General features: G+C 44.6%; 1 protein-coding gene across 3 annotated transcripts in view; it reads right to left on the minus strand.

Annotated features, from left to right (window-relative positions):
* Positions 1 to 18,119, minus strand: part of LOC139750378 (uncharacterized) — a 470,005-nt gene that overhangs the window by 73,315 nt on the left and 378,571 nt on the right. Inside the window, exon 2 of one of the 3 annotated variants that reach the window (XM_071665108.1) lies at positions 4,199 to 4,543. The exons of 1 other annotated variant lie outside the window; for it this stretch is intronic. In XM_071665108.1, the coding sequence (XP_071521209.1) occupies positions 4,199 to 4,251 (53 nt within the window). In that variant the 5' untranslated portion in view covers positions 4,252 to 4,543. The remainder of the gene's footprint in view (positions 1 to 4,198; positions 4,544 to 18,119) is intronic. One more of the 3 variants, XM_071665109.1, reaches the window with a different exon arrangement.

Here is an 18,119-nt window from a genome sequence, read left to right on the forward strand (position 1 = left end):
GGCAACTTAAGGGTGGGCCGTTTTGATAACTGTTTCTTTCCCTACACCTCCAAGCTATGGAACTCGCTACCCACTCATGTCTTTCCTAATAACTATGACCTGGCACATCTTAGAAAACAGGTTTTTCAGTCCCTGCAAAATTTTTGAATACTTTTCCTTGTCTTTTCTTTTTACCATTTCATAATCCTCTCAGTATGCCAATTACGGCCCGGTCTTGATATGGACTTTTCTCCGTGACTGGAGCCTCCAACATGAAAAATAGAAATGTTCAGGACCGGGTCAAGAAAAAGGGGAATGTTTGTAAGATATCGTAGGATATAACAAGTAATGTACACACAGCGTGACAGACAGCGCCGCCAGAAATGTTGCCAGATCACCCAGCCTGCAAACAGTAGACAAGAAGACTAGAATTTGAGTCCACTGTGCGGGCCAGCCAGGAAGAGATGACCTGGTGAGGTAAGACAGCTTTCAGCGCCAGAATGGCAAACATGCAGTATTTGGAGCTGACCGTCAGCAGTACCTGTGTGAGAAGAGACATCTGTCTTCCAGATCGGAAAGTATGAAGCAGCCGCGCACCTGGGTCCTAGATTGCTGGCACTGCAGCAAGGAGGGCCACTGAGAGTGTGCCTACAGAGGGAACGAATGAGAAGGTGTCTCTTGAACAGGACCAGGCGCAACCCGGGAATAGCAGACTGCAAGACGTGGGATCGGCTGGATTTGTAACGAGAAGGGATACTAGCGGGAGTGTGTGTCACCAAGCTGGGGGGAATAGCGGAGGCTGAGTACAAAGGGCAGCGATCTACCCTACTCAGAACCCCAGTCGTTTGTTAGAAGGCCATGTTCAGCACCATCCACTTGTAGGGTGAGATCAGAGGTGAAGACGTGCCCGATACAGGTGGAGACGGCACCCAGCCGAGGAACTGTGCGATGTGCTGGAAGTCTATACATGCTGGAGTCTGATTAATGGCTGTGTAGCTTAAGAGACTGGGCACTGCTCGTCGCTAAAGGGTCCAGGGAATATACAGCTGTCTACAGTCATAACACAGCCAAGATGGAGGATCCGTACATCCTGGGACTAGACTCTATGGTCCTTAGTAGGTCATCTGGAGGGAGAGGGTTCCCCAAGAAGTTCCTGGAAGATTTTGGCTAAGAAGTCTCTAGTTCGTCTGTGTCCGCATTTCCTGTACGGCGCTATGGGTTATGGCAGTTTCCCTCGCCATGCCACTTGGGAAGTGGAACGCCCCTGCCACTTCTGAGTATCTGATGGGGAGGATCCTCGATGTTTTCCACTGGAATAACACACTCGTTAACCCTAACAACGTCCATCGTCTTCGGAAGGGCCTTCCAGCAAAGGTTGGACAATCCTGAAGAAGACTTCAGAAGATCCCGTGAGGCGCACCTGAAGATCGATCCCCCAAGAGAGCTTGGCTGTCTCTCCTTCAAATAAGGTAAGCTACACTGGCCATGTGTTGACTGTGTGGGTAGGGGCGCCCGGCCCATAGATGATGCAAGTTGTCTGATACCAAGCAGAGCCTTGAGGAAGGTGAGGTGTTTCCCTGGAGCTCTTCACTCACACACGCTGGTTCGTTAAGAGGGTTGACATCATGAGCGCACCACTTCATAACCTGACGTGCAAGAGATGAAGAAGTTCAAGGTGACTCTTGGTGTTAAGCCTTCTAGAATCTATGGGTTGCCATGACGGGTGATACGACACTGGGGTCTTCGAAACCTACCGTGGGTGACATTCTGGGCGTGGATGTAGATGAGGCACCGACGGAAGGAGTGTTGTGCCAGAAACAGGTTGGCCAAGAGCACACCGTCGCCTCCTCAGCCACAGTCGGGCTGGAAGTGTTGCTACGTAAAGCGTACCAGGAAGACCTTTACGGCGTCGTGGATGCCCTACTTTGAGCAACAGGATGGAAGAGTTTAGCTGGACCTTGAGACTATAGCTGGCTACGGTCAACGCCGAAGGACAGGTCGAGTGGGACCTGAAGTTTCCACAGTCTTTCTGGTGTTATAGTCTACTGAACAAGACGCCACGGGTCACTCCCCAGCCAAGACGGTGACTGAACACCACCTGTGACTGTTGCTAGATGTGTGGTGGCATCATCGCCTGACAGAGGGTACCGGAAAGTAAACCATAATTCGTTAGCAAACTACAGGCGATGCTATAGGCGGTACACGACCTGCTACGTATGTATCTTAAGGTCTCAGTGGAGGTTACTGAGTACTGGGGTCACCACTGTACTCCCAAACATCAAAGATTCGCAACTTTATAATTCCCAAGATTCATTATTGTGAAAAAATGGTACACAGTTGCCTAAAATCAAGGTAAGGTACCCTCAGCCAATTCCCAAATAAACATATTAACTTAGTTATCAATAATTATCAATACCCGAGGGACTTTTATGAGTTAGGTTTTCTTTTAATTGGTCTGAGACGAGTATATGATCATAACATCTTTTTCCATCCTTTCTATAATCCAGAATATTGATGTGTCAGGATAATGAGCCCCTGGAATATCTTGGTTAGCCAGAAGACACAATATGATTTACAATCTTTCCTGATTAATTTGTAGCTGGAGGATACATCGTGGCTGTGCAACGCTGAAGCACAGTGGCTGTACCACATCCTGGAGGAAGGGCTGTACCACATCCTGGAGGAGGGACTGTACCGCATACTGGAGGAAGGGCTGTACCACATCCTGGAGGAAGGGCTGTACCACATCCTGGAGGAAGGGCTGTACCACATCCTGGAGGAAGGGCTGTACCACATCTTGGTGGAAGGGCTGTACCACATCTTGGTGGAAGGGCTGTACCACATACTGGAGGAAGGGCTGTACCACATCCTGGAGGAAGGGCTGTACCACATCCTGGAGGAAGGGCTGTACCACATCCTGGAGGAAGGGCTGTGCCACATCCTGGAGGAAGGGCTGTGCCACATCCTAGAGTGGCTTGTCTGGCTTGACGTACGGCACTCAGAGAACGCGCAGGCACAACCCGAGTGTGGTGTGTGGAGACTGGCTGTGGCGACACCATCAACCACACCAACACTCGTCAGCGGAGTGTGATGGTAGGGTGTCCCCAGACCTACAGGTGATGAAGGCCTCATCGCCGCCAGCAGTGGATATCGATATGCCGGAGGACGAGATGGATGGTGACCGTGAGGTGTCCCAAGGCCGTCATCATTTCTCAGGAGACGGTTATCCCCGGCGGCAGCGGAGGTGTACGAGACGGGACGCCGGAAACAGATGGATCATACCGGTAGCAGCCACAGACGATCTTGGCCGTGGAGCCTGAGACATACTGATTATGTAGTTATCCGTCTTTGTTGTGTAACTCATTTTGCAAACTTTGTACGTAGAGCATTCGGGTATATCAACTGTCTTAGGACAGGTTTCCTTGTTAGATTAGATTTGGATCATACGCCCGCCCGCGGGGTACGAGCATCAGCGTGGCAACCTTTAGAATTTTACTCCAGGCGTTCGCTCTGGCCAAGCTGGTGGTAATTGCACCATAGTTTTTTAGGTTTTCCCTCAGGAGAGCAGGGTATATAAAGGGTGAGCACTGGCAGAGTGAAGCATCTATACAACGGTATTCACAAGGCGACTAACTACGGAGTATGGATGGCTTTAATTCGTGTTTTGCCCTGAGATGTGTGAGTATGTGTCAGTGATGCGAGCTTGTCAGTCGTTGTCCTGGTAAAATGTGATGGTACTCTCCTACTTTTCGTCATTTTGATCAAGACGACTGCTGTCATGCCGCATATTTACCTCAACAACAAGAAACTACACCCAAGGTAAGAAAACATCCACACAGTAATTGATTTTCGTCAATACAAGTTAGTAAATAAAAGGCGACTCCAAAAATACACACCTAGTTTTCTGCAGATATTAATTTCCACTAGCGATATCGTTTCTGTAATTACCAGCGTTGTTTCGAGAGCGAGAACGATTTCATGGTACTTGTTTTCTATCTCTCTAACATCAAGAAATACACAGTTACTAAATATAAACATATATTACTCCACCAGATCCTGTCACCCTCCTTTTAGTGGGTACAACATGCAGACTGACACAGTACAGAGATGCAAGAAGTATAAGGTAGAGAAACAGCTTTACAACAACACATTATAATGGATCCAACATAGCGTTACAACACCTTCTAAAGGATCCAACTCACTACAGAAGGATTCTTACCAGTTAGCGGGAGTCTTCTCGGCGCTGGACTGTGGTTTCTGAACCTGTCCCATGGTTGTCACAATCCCACACTGCTCTTGTAAGTGTCCAGTTTAGAGCACTGGATCCTTTATCATACAACACTCGTTTCGTTTATATTGTGAGTCACTTATGAATCTTGTGTGTCAAGGAACTTCCTTGTTTTCTATTTCATCCCTCACATTAAGGTCTAAAAAATACATTCTCTACTTTTCCCTACATATGACACATGAGATTTCATAAAAGCACCATTTCAAACATGATTCACGCGATACATAATCACTGCGATTTTCTTGTTATTGTGGGTGACGCAATACACACTCTTAACTGTAAGTAAAACGTTTATGATTGTCAATGCCATTTCCAATATATATATATATATATATATATATATATATATATATATATATATATATATATATATATATATATATATATATATATATATATATATATATATATATATGTGATGTCTCCATGGTTGTTTAATTTGTTTATGGATGGGGTTGTTAGGGAGGTGAATGCAAGAGTTTTGGAAAAAGGGGCAAGTATGCAGTCTGTTGGGATGAGAGAGCTTGGGAAGTGAGTCAGTTGTTGTTCGCTGATGATACAGCGCTGGTGGCTGATTCATGTGAGAAACTGCAGAAGCTGGTGACTGAGTTTGGTAAAGTGTGTGAAAGAAGAAAGTTAAGAGTAAATGTGAATAAGAGCAAGGTTATTAGGTACAGTAGGGTTGAGGGTCAAGTCAATTGGGAGGTAAGTTTGAATGGAGAACAACTGGAGGAAGTAAAGTGTTTTAGATATCTGGGAGTGGATCTGGCAGCGGATGGAACCATGGAAGCGGAAGTAAATCATAGGGTGGGGGAGGGGGCGAAAATCCTGGAGCCTTGAAGAATGTGTGGAAGTCGAGAACATTATCTCCGAAAGCAAAAATGGCTATGTTTGAAGGAATAGTGGTTCAAACAATGTTGTATGGTTGCGAGGCGTGAGCTATGGATAGAGTTATGCGCAGGAGGGTGGATGTGCTGGAAATGAGATGTTTGAGGACAATATGTGGTGTGAGGTGGTTTGATCGAGTAAGTAATGTAAGTGTAAGAGAGATGTGTGGAAATAAAAAGAGCGTGGTTGAGAGAGCAGAAGAGGGTGTTTTGAAATGGTTTGGGCACATGGAGAGAATGCGTGAGGAAAGATTTGACCAAGAGGATATATGTGTCGGAGGTGGAGGGAACGAGAAGTGGGAGACCAAATTTTAGGAGGAAAGATGGAGTGAAAAAGATTTTGAGTGATCGGGGCCTGAACATGCAGGAGGGTGAAAGGCGTGCAAGGAATAGAGTGAATTGGAACGATGTGGTATACCGGGGTCGACGTGCTGTCAGTGGATTGAACCAGGGCATGTGAAGCGTCTGGGGTAAACCAAGGAAAGTTCTGTGGGGCCTGGATGTGGAAAGGGAGCTGTGGTTTCGGTGCATTATTACATGACAGCTAGAGACTGAGTGTAACCGAATGGGGCCTTTGTTGTCTTCCTAGCGCTACCTCGCGCACATGAGGGGGGAGGGTGTTGTTATTACATGTGTGGCGGGGTGGCGATGGGAATAAATAAAGGCAGACAGTATGAATTATGTACATATGCATATATGTATATGTCTGTGTGTATATATATATGGATACGTTAAGATGTATAGGTATGTATATTTGCGTGTGTGGACGTGTATCTATATACATGTGCATGTGGGTGGGTTGGGCCATTCTTTCTTCTGTTTCCTTGCGCTACCTCGCTAACGAGGGAGACAGCGACAAAGCAAAATAATAATAATAATAATAATAATAATAATATATATATATGTATATCACAACCGTGTAATATCCATATTGTATCGAATACGAACAAAGTGCATATGAAAGCGCACCTATACTATACTATACCCCTAGAATCGAACCCCGGACCATCTATGTGGCATCAGGCAGCCTGACTACCAGGCCGCTCATCCATGGATCTCACCGATTCGTCACGCATCTGGCAAGGAAGGAGACCTCTTTTAATCGACCCCCCAAAGCACAACGGCAGTGTGTGTATATCTCAACCACGTAATGTACTCATGATATTTGATATGAATTGATTACCACTATATCCCGAGCATCTAACCCTGGCCTTGAAGTTAGGCTACCTGGCTGCCAAACAGATTGTACGGAGCTCGATTCCTGGGGCATAGTGGTAAAAAGTTTTTGCATAGTGGTAAAAAGTTTTTAACGATGTGGTATACCGGGGTCGACGCGCTGTCAATGGACTGAATCAGGGCATGCGAAACGTCCGGGGTAAACCATGGAAAGGTCTTTGGGGCCTGGATGTGGATAATACTCACTCCATCTCCTTCTCACTTCACCACTACTTGTTATTATCTCCCCATTTGTCCTCTTCACCGAAGTTCTTGCCTTGCGTAATTTATTTACCTCCTTCCAGAACATCTTTTTATTCTCCCTAAGATTTAATGATACTCTCACTTGCCCTCTTTTTCACCTATTGCACCTTTCTCTTTACCTCCCGCCGCTTTCTTTTATACATCTTCCAGTCATTCGCACTACTTCCCTGCAAAAATCGTCCAAACGCTTCTCTCTTCTCTTTCACTAACAATCTTACTTCTTCATCCCACCACTCACTACCCTTTCTAATCTGCCCACCTCCCACTTTTCTCATGCCACAAGCATTTTTTTGCGAAAGCCATCACTGATTCCCTAAATACATCCCATTCCTCCCTCACTCCCCTTACGTCATTTGCTCTCACCTTTTCTGCACTCAATCTCCCCTGGTACTTCCTCACACAAGTCTCCTTTCTAAGCTCACTTACTCTCACCACTCTTCACCTCAACATTCTCTCTTCTTTTCTGAAAACCTATACAAATCTTCACCTTCGCCTCCGCAAGATAATGATCAGACATCCCTATATGTAGGAGTTCTGGTGTTACTTTGGACCTTTCCAAATTGTTCCTGCAGCACAAGGCTGAGCTACTTCCAGCAGCAGGGAGATGTGGACTTTTTTGGAGTGAGAAGTTCTTTGAAGAGAATGTACTCCAAATGAAACAGCCTCGCCAAAGATGACTTTTCATTCGCAGTAAAACCTCGAGCAGGTGTGTACGGGATAAAGTGAATTAGAGCAATGTGGTATGCTGAGGGCGACGTATTGCCAATAGACTGAACCAAAGTATATGAAGGAGTCTGCAGATGGATCCAAAGAAAATCAAGAAGAGAGAAAGTGGGAGGTCATATGAGAAAAGTTCCGCGAACTGAGCCTTTGTTGAGAGCTTTTGAGAAATGTTTGGACTCAAGTTGATAGTTTCTACCTTTATCAGGAGCAGACAGAGTGAGGCGAGAGAAAAGATCCACAGTATAATAGCAGTTATTGTACACTGTGTAAGTGTGTACTTGATGTGTATCTTGGTTGTGTTCGAGGGCTCTGGGGAGAGCGGTGAAGAAGAAAGAAAACTAAGGAAGGAGAAGCAGAGGAGAAAGGCAACAGGTGGCGGGGTCTCAACCCGGCTGGGTGCTCCTTCAAGATGACAGAAGTTGTGTGTTCCTGGCAATAGATCCCTTGTCCGTTGACACGACTCAGTTGAGGGAGCCACGAGTCTTTTGGTCCGATGGATAAGAAGGATCATCGCTTTCCATGGATTCCTGGTAAATGTCGAGACTTTTAGAAAGCTAGGTAAACACTCCAGAGGTAGAAATTCTTCAAGAGCAGAGGGAAGAGCAAACGCACGAGCCAGGATTGCTGTTAGGGTCAGGGCGTCGTAAAATGAATAGAAAAATGGAGACAAAGAATTTCGGGTGGGCCTTAAGAGGAGGACTGGTGGAAGGGGTGTGCTCAGGACGACGATTTCGTGGAGGTGAGGTGTCTGTGTACGTGGAGCCAGGGAGAGCTGCCTCCAGTGAGGATGTAGATATATTGTCTGGTAAAGAGTGTTGGAGAGGAGCAGGAAGTGTTTCCAAGAGTGTTGGAGAGCTGAAGAGTACCAGGAAGTGAATGTGACATTATTGGAGAGTTGAAGGAGCCGCAGGAAGTATTTTCGAGAGTGTTGGAGAGTTGGAGAGACGTAGGAAGTGTTGTCGAGAGTGTTGGAGAGCGTTAATAAACAGCAAAAAATACTGAAAGTGATGTTAGGGGTATTGAGGTATGAGAGAGAGAGAGAGAGAGAGAGAGAGAGAGAGAGAGAGAGAGAGAGAGAGAGAGAGAGAGAGAGAGAGAGAGAGAGAGAGAGAGAGCTAATAATAGTTACGGAAAAGTTGTGAGAGTGCGATGAACTATGTGGGGAGAGATTGCTGAAAATAACCGTAGGGCCTTTCTGAAACTGTAGACATTGTTCGGGGCGAGCGCGCGAGGCGTCGCAGGCAGACGGAGAGTCCTGAAAAATGTTGGGGAGGTGAGGACATTATGGACAGGCTGAGCACACAATAAAAGAGAGTTATTGAGGGTGTGGAATGGAGTCAGTGTTTACCCCATCTAAGCTTATATACGGGACACACTCGGCCAAAGGATGGATGACAGTGAAGCTGAAACGTCGAAAATGAAGGTGAAAATGAGGGTGTGAAGGAGTGTGAGTGAGCATGCAAGCGAGGGGACATGAGCAGGTGAGTGTGAGGGAAAGTGTACACCACGAAGCTAATGGAGCATGAGAGTGACTGAATACGCCACTGAGCGAATATGCGGACGAAGAAAACGTCGAATGAAAGTGAGGAAAAATGAACAAATGAGGTGATCCACATTGAAAGTGAGTAAGCATGAAAATGAGAGCTCATGAGTGAAGGTGAGGATAAAAGTCAAGGAAAATGAGGAGAGGTGGGCAAAATCTATCGTTTTCACCTGTACTGTGTGGGTTCACCTGGAGTGTAGTGTAGTGTGTCTGGACCCTGGTGGTTACTGTGTCATACTCAAGGCACGAAGGAAGGAAGGAAGGCCAGGAGTGACTGATGCTGGAAGATACAGTGTGACGGGAAATGCTGTAGGTATCGTCACAGCTGACGCAGGAGACGGTAAATCCAGACAGAAACCTCATCTCCTGTCATCTCAGAGAACCATACGTAACGCCCTTTGTCATCGCTTAAATCTGTGTGCTCATGTGGAGTGTAATAACATATTTTGTCTAATTTTCGGCAAACTGGTTATGAAAATTGTCGAACTCATGTCATTTTACTGATTATTATAGATGGTGTGTCTGGAGATGACACTATTAATGCATTTAGAACCATTAAGCATGGTATTATCTGAGCGAACTACGATGCTTGTAAAGTAAACGTTGTCTCCTTACTATCTGGGACAAGGGATCGAAGCTTATGCAATACCTCATAGCGAATCAGACACTGTGAGCGTCAGTGATGAGAGGTGTGAGCCATTACAGCTGATGGTGCTACTTATGGCAAATCTGAGAAGAGTTCTCTGGCTGCGTTAATTTCTCTCGTATAGCAAAGTTTTCCCCTTATGTAGGTTGGGTAAACACTAGTCTACGATCACTACAGCGTCACCAGACACAGCGTGTGCGTCCGCGACTAGAACCGAACCGAGTTAACTGCTTGAGCAGTATCGTTTGTACACAACGCTTGAGCACAACGGGACGACTCTTACATATGGGATCCACCTGGTCTTTAAAAACCTGACTTTATGAGTTATCATACCCTAGGGGGTCAGCATTGTCGTGCTTAAGAATCGTACTCGTCATGTTTAACTGTCGTATCGCTGCTCTTTCTGGTAATCCTACCCATAGCTTCAGTCTTACCTCACTCACAACCCTCTGTTGCAGGTAAGAGCCGAGGGTTATTCTAAGGAAAATCCATTTTTCGTTTTTTTTTCCGACACCAAATCGTAAAATCAAGTGGGTAATTTCTTAACCCACAGCGACGCTCGGAAGAGAAACGCAGGCGCGGGTAATCCAATAGGTTATTCTACGTTAGCAGATGATCAACAGGGAAAATCTTCGCCAGCGCCTGGACCTACAGCCTAGGACTGACAAGTGATAGAAAATGTACAATTAGTCTGTCCAGCCTGTACGACTGACAACGTCGCCCATGGCTGACCCAAGCCGTGAATAGATCTTCATTTGTTCATGTCGCTGGTTGGAAATAGGCAAAATCGTCATACAAAGCCGAAGACACGCCTTAGCCCAGCCTGTGTTGTTATTGCCCTTGCATGTTGTCAACCAGGGGAAGTGGACAATCAAATCCTGAGCATTACCAAACGTGAGAAAACTTGGGTTAGGCAAAGATTTAGTTGAAGCATTTTGCGAACCCATATGTGGAGTGGTTGATCATGCACCAGTCAATCGAAGTGTGGATTACCTTCACGGATTAGCAACATTAAAGTCATGCTAAGTTTACCTGGGTTTAACATGAGTCAGGAGCAGTGTGGTGTATGGATGGGATGACTTAAGTGTGTGTTAAGTGTAAAGTAAGTTTAGCGTATAATGTATAAACAGGATTAATCGTAGGTTAGGTCAAACGTGTTCTAGGATAAATAGTAACACAAATTTAACATAGACTAAGTTTAACTAGGTTAAACTGTATTTAGTAACTCAATTTTAACGTGGACGAAGTTGAATTAAGTTACAAGAGTTAGGTTTGGGATAAAACTTATTCAGTGAGGCATTTGCTATACGTACGGTAGTAAACATGGACCAATTGGAAGACAGAACGAGTGATTTGTTTCACTTGGGAAGCAAAAACAAAAACAAAAAAAAAGGTGAGATTGGCTAAAATCTCTTAAGAAAAAAAAGTTGGACGTCAGAACAAAATTTGATTTAACACGTTTGCATGTCAATATGTAAATTGTAATGTGTAAGGCTGAAAGATAGACTTGAGGAGAGAGAGAGAGAGAGAGAGAGAGAGAGAGAGAGAGAGAGAGAGAGAGAGAGAGAGAGAGAGAGAGAGAGAGAGAGAGAGAGAGAGAGAATAATATATGTATACTCCACAACTGAGAGCTGGCACAAGGTATGGATGACCGGTCCAGACAGACCACGGTCACTGTGGGGGATACTACCGTGCTCTGTGTTGTACGTGGCTCCACTTGGCCAGGAATAGCCATTCCCCGAGACGTCTCCAGTGAATAATACACTCAAGGTGTCCCACTGACCTTAGCATCACACGGAGGAATCAAACAGGTGAATCCTAGCCACTCGAGACGCACCACTAACTCGTGTTTCTTTATCTCACTAGAAAAGCAACACTGACGCACATTAGCGGATCACAGTTCGGTATCTTCGAGAAAATAAAAAGCCCAGATGTCTGTCAAGCATCATGAAGTGGCGTCTTATGAAGAAAAGAAGGCGTTGCAAAGAGCGTCGCGAAGCGTTAGTTGGAAAGAAGCATCGCGAAGCGCTAGGCTTTGGGCCAGACAAGAACCAAATTATTCCCCCAGACGACACTGCGAGGGAGGCAGGTGGGTAGAAAATCCTTGGAAGGCCGGGCGAGGACCCTTTCAAGTGTGGGAAGGGACGCGGCAGGGCGCCGCCGCCCCCCCCAACCCTGCCGGCCCTATAGGGGAGGATAATCAAAAAGCCGCCAGGGTCTTCCCGGAACTCCATCACCACAGGAGCTTCAACGGCTCTCCAGCGTGAGGTGGAGGGGAAGGAAGAGTAGATTATAGAAAATCCCTGTGATTAATCAGCTCATATTATCTTCCGAGGATTATTGCTGATATCGACAGACCTGATTAAGCTTAATGAAATTCTACGAATTCATCTGTTTCCTGAATACATATATTACGTTCCACAAAGATATAGCAACAGAAAACGAAACTAGGTGTGACCATAGAAATCGAAGTTTCGGTCTGTTTTCGTGAAACATTATTTCATTTTTCGAGGAAGATTTTAAGATTCTTGAGCAGTTTATCCAAACAAGTATAAGAAAACTTCTTGGAATTCCAGTCTTACACAGAAATAAAGGTGAAAGTGTCTGGACACCAATAATTTACATAAGAGCTTGATACTGACAGACGTTGACAGACAGCTGGGAATTGTCTCCTGCGAAGTTGACCAAAGAATTGAGAGCAAAAGGTCTCATGAAATTCTCACTACGAACCAACGAACAGAAAGAAGTTGGAGCTAATTAATATATCGTAAGATACGTTCCAAATCTAATTTAACCTAACCTATCTACATGTCAAATGTCAAATCTAATTTAACCTAACCTGTCTACATGTCAAATGTCAAATCTAATTTAACCTAACCTGTTACATGTCAAATGTCAAATCTAATTTAACTTAACCTAGGATACATGTCAAAGCTAAGTTAGCCTAACTTAGCTTGAAAAGACATTGGTAATTCGAATTTTGGGTGAGTCTCAACATAAAAAAATAAGAACATTAATCTAGATTTTGCCAAGAATCACCTAAATCTAATTCTAACCTAGGATAAAGCCAATCCTAATCCAACCAAGATTTAACAACCTAGTCAAGAAAACAAAATGGAAAAGTGTAAGTTTTTGGAGACCCTCACCCCCCCCCACCCCCCCAAAAAAAAAAGAGAAACGAGGCAATTAGAGTTGTGCAAAGTCGAAGGATTATGTAGGAGTAATTAACTGACGTGTTTTACAGAGACTGCATATCATCTTGGTCCAGGTTGCCTGCAACAAGACATTCTCACTACAGCCGCCAGCCAAAACAGAATATTCTCACTACAGCCGCCAGCCATTCTCATCACAGCAGTCAGCCTATACAGAACACGCTTGCCTATACACAACATTCTCACCACAGCAACCAGCCTATACACAACATTCTCACAACAGCCGCCAGCCTTTACACAACATTCTCACCACAATCGTCAGCCTATACACAATATTCTTACCACAGCCGTCAGCCTATATACAACATTCTCACCACAGCAGCCACCCTATACAGAACATTCTCACCACAGCCGACAACCTATAGACAACATTCTTACCGGAGCCGCCAACCTATACATGACATTCTCACCACAGCCGCCAGCCTATACACAGCATTCTCACTACAGCCACCAGCCTATACACAACATTCTCACCACAGGCACCAGCCTATACACATTCTCACTACAGCCACCAGCCTATACCCAACATTTTCACCACGGCCACCAGCCTATACACAACATTTTCACCACAGCCACCAGCCTATACGGAACATTTTCAACACAGCCGCCAGCCTATACACAACAGTCTCACCACAGCCGCCAGCCTATACACAGCGTTTTCACCACAGCCGCCAGCCTATACAAGAAATTCTCACAGCAGGCGCCAACCTATCCAAAACTTTCTCACCACAGCCATCAACCTATGCAAACCACAGCCGCCAGCCTATACACAACATTCTCACCACAGCAACCAGCTTATACACAGCATTCTCACCACAGCCGCCAGGCTATACACAACATTCTCACCACAGCAACCAGCTTATACACAGCATTCTCACCACAGCCGCCAGGCTATACACAGCATTCTCACCACAGCCACCAGCATATACACAACATTCTCACCACAGCCACCAGCCTATACATAACATTCTCACCACAGCCACCAGCCTATACATAACATTCTCACCACAGCCACCAGCCTATACACAACATTCTCACCACAGCCACCAGCCTATACACAACACTGACATCACATATAAACCTAGGCTGTGAGTGTGGCCACCCTCAACACTTGGCCTCTCAACATGTGGCTTCCGTCTTCACAACACCGCGGCTCGACATTTACAGGTAAGCCGACCTGTGGCCCATCAAACATTCACAGATGCCACGGTTCTGCTGCTGCTCTCTCTCTCTCTCTCTCTCTCTCTCTCTCTCTCTCTCTCTCTCTCTCTCTCTCTCTCTCTCTCTCTCTTCTGCATTTCTTGTTGGTTCTCGCTCCGCTCCCCCTTTGCTCTGGCTGGACTTCGTTACATGATCTGAATTTGTGTTATTTTGGAAGTATTGCAGTGCCACACACACACACACACACACACACACACACACACACATAAGCTGCAGGAAAATTGCATGCAAGAATTGACATTGTCTGTAACTTGTCGTTAGGAGAACAGTGAAGCAGACTAAATGTCTGTTGGTAAATATGAGAACTACATTCTTGTATATTGGTATAGAGGTAGTGAGCAAGCTGTTTACGTCCTGCATTAGGCTAAAGCTATAATAATATTCCTCTTAAGTTAGAGAAAAGTTTGATACAACAATTTCCATTCAAAGTAACTTTCAGCACTGAATGTAATGTTTGTCAACAACATGAAACTCGCGAAATGAAATGAATACCAGATTTGTAAACTGCAGAATTTAACGATCTTCGCATCGCTCGTGGTGGGCAAACTTGAGATGATACGGTCAGTGCACACGACACGAACGAGAATTGGAAAAGCTTCCGTAAATCTTTCACAGCAGTAGAGGGAACGCATGTGACAGTGCATAGTAGTAGACCTTTTTCCAAAGGGAAATCGTCATAACGGAACGATGACGTAGAGAAATGACTGACGACTACAATAGAAGCACAAGAGAACCTCATAGTGAAACTAAGACACTTGGAGCCACGAGAGAACACAATGTCTCTGTTGCTGTGTGAATCCCTCCGTGTTCTTTCGCAAATCTGGTAAACACATCTGAAGAACCACAGAGTTAATAGAGAAGGTCCAGAGGAGGCAACATAGATGGGTCCAGAAATAAGAGAGCTGAGTTACAGGGAAAGGCTTTATAGCCTCAGATTTGCCCACTTGGAAGAGAGAAGAGTGAGGGGTGACCTGATGACAGACCTTAAGTTTTTATACCAGGTTGATAACACAGTGAACAGCTATTCGAGAGATGTATCGGTTGAGCAACCAAAGGACATAACATGATATTGAGGAAGAAACTCAGTAAAAAATAAATGTAAAGAAGCACTTTGACAGTGTAAGAGTGGTGGATGAATGGATGAGGATGACTGAAGATGTAAATTAGTGCTAAGATCATACACTGATGTAGGAGTTGTATGATCATACAGTGATGTAGGAGTTGTATGATCATACAGTGATGTAGGAGTTGTATGATCATACAGTGATGTAGGAGTTGTACGATCATACAGTGATGTAGGAGTTGTATGATCATACAGTGATGTAGGAGTTGTATGATCATACAGTGATGTAGGAGTTGTATGATCATACAGTGATGTAGGAGTTCTATGATCATACAGTGATGTAAGAGTTGTATGATCATACAATGATGTAGGAGTTGTATGATCATACAGTGATGTAGGAGTTGTACGATCATACAGTGATGTAGGAGTTGTATGATCATACAGTGATGTAGGAGTTGTATGATCATACAGTGATGTAGGAGTTGTATGATCATACAGTGATGTAGGAGTTGTATGATCATACAGTGATGCAGGAGTTGTATGATTATACAGTGATGTAGGAGTTGTATGATCATACAGTGATGTAGGAGTTGTATGATCATACAGTGATGTAGGAGTTGTACGATCATACAGTGATGTAGGAGTTGTATGATCATACAGTGATGTAGGAGTTGTATGATCATACAGTGATGTAGGAGTTGTATGATCATACAGTGATGTAGGAGTTGTATGATCATACAGTTATGTAGGAGTTGTATGATCATACAGTGATGTAGGAGTTGTATGATCATACAGTGATGCAGGAGTTGTATGATTATACAGTGATGTAGGAGTTGTATGATCATACAGTGATGTAGGAGTTGTATGATCATACAGTGATGTAGGAGTTGTACGATCATACACTGATGTAGGAGTTGTATGATCATACAATGATGTAGGAGTTTACGATCATACAGTGATGTAGGAGTTGTATGATCATACAGTGATGTAGGAGTTGTATGATCATACAGTGATGTAGTTGTATGATCATACAGTGATGTAGGAGTTGTATGATCATACAATGATGTAGCTGTATGATCATACAGTGATGTTGGAGTTGTATGATCATACAGTGATGTTGGAGTTGCATGATCATACAGTGATGTAGGAGTTGTATGATCATAGAGTGATGTAGGAGTTGTATGATCATAGAGTGATGTAGGAGTTGTATGATCATACAGTGATGTAGGAGTTGTGCGATCATACAGTGATGTAGGAGTTGTGCGATCATACAGTGATGTAGGAGTTGTACGATCATACAGTGATGTTGGAGTTGTATGATCATACAGTGATGTAGGAGTTGTATGATCATACAGTGATGTAGGAGTTGTATGATCATACAGTGATGTAGGAGTTGTATGATCATACAGAATGTTCGAACGAGTGTAAACACCTCCCTTCCCTCCCCCGTACAGTACAAATAAGTAGTTGCAAATATGTAATCAGTTACACATTAAAAAAAAAAAAGGACACATATACACCTATGTAAGATAAGCTTTCGCACAAACATAAACCAGGTTACAAACACACACACACACACACACACACACACACACTGTTATCACACTTCCTCTGGCCTTCCTCAACCTCAGCCTCTGACCTCAATGCTAGCATCATCGCCAACCCGCACCCCAGACCAGGCTGGCCCAGACCGTAATGCCCCGCGTCGTGTAAAACACGTCTTTAGGCCGCTTAATTCAATATGGCCGATACGTTCTTTTGCGTGGGTCTCGCGCAGGAGATTAAAGGACCTCACTCCGCCTCTCATTTTCTTCCCCCTTCCCCTGACATCACCTCTCCCCACGCCGCCACCCTCACACATCACCTCATGACATTTCCTCTTACTCTTTACCGCCCACGGAGCCGTAGAAAGCTCACACACACACACACACACACACACACACACACACATATATATATATATATATATATATATATATATATATATATATATATATATATATATATATATATATATATATATCCCTGGGGATGGGGGAGAAAGAATACTTCCCACGTATTCCCTGCGTGTCGTAGAAGGCGACTAAAAGGGGAGGGAGCGGGGGCCTGGAAATCCTTCCCTCTCATTATTATTATTTTTTTTTTCCCAAAAGAAGGAACAGAGAAGGGGGCCAGGTGAGGATATTCCCTCAAAGGCCCAGTTCTCTGTTCTTAACGCTACCTCGCTAACGCGGGAAATGACGAGTAGTTTGAAAGAAAGAAAAAAAAAAAAAAAAATATATATATATATATATATATATATATATATATATATATATATATATATATATACTATTTTTTTATTATACTTTGTCGCTGTCTCCCGCGTTTGCGAGGTAGCGCAAGGAAACAGACGAAAGAAATGGCCCAACCCACCCCATACACATGTATATACATACGTCCACACACGCAAATATACATACCTACACAGCTTTCCATGGTTTACCCCAGACGCTTCACATGAACTGCTTCAATCCACTGACAGCACGTCAACCCCGGTATACCACATCGCTCCAATTCACTCTATTCCTTGCCCTCCTTTCACCCTCCTGCATGTTCAGGCCCCGATCACACAAAATCTTTTTCACTCCATCTTTCCACCTCCAATTTGGTCTCCCTCTTCTCCTCGTTCCCTCCACCTCCGACACATATATCCTCTTGGTCAATCTTTCCTCACTCATCCTCTCCATGTGCCCAAACCACTTCAAAACACCCTCTTCTGCTCTCTCAACCACGCTCTTTTTATTTCCACACATCTCTCTTACCCTTACGTTACTCACTCGATCAAACCACCTCACACCACACACTGTCCTCAAACATCTCATTTCCAGCACATCCATCCTCCTGCGCACAACTCTATCCATAGCCCACGCCTCGCAACCATACAACATTGTTGGAACCACTATTCCTTCAAACATACCCATTTTTGCTTTCCGAGATAATGTTCTCGACTTCCACACATTCTTCAAGGCCCCCAGGATTTTCGCCCCCTCCCCCACCCTATGATCCACTTCCGCTTCCATGGTTCCATCCGCTGCC

The sequence above is a fragment of the Panulirus ornatus genome, chromosome 9 (genome assembly GCF_036320965.1).
Source record: "Panulirus ornatus isolate Po-2019 chromosome 9, ASM3632096v1, whole genome shotgun sequence".
NCBI classification, from domain to species: domain Eukaryota; kingdom Metazoa; phylum Arthropoda; class Malacostraca; order Decapoda; family Palinuridae; genus Panulirus; species Panulirus ornatus.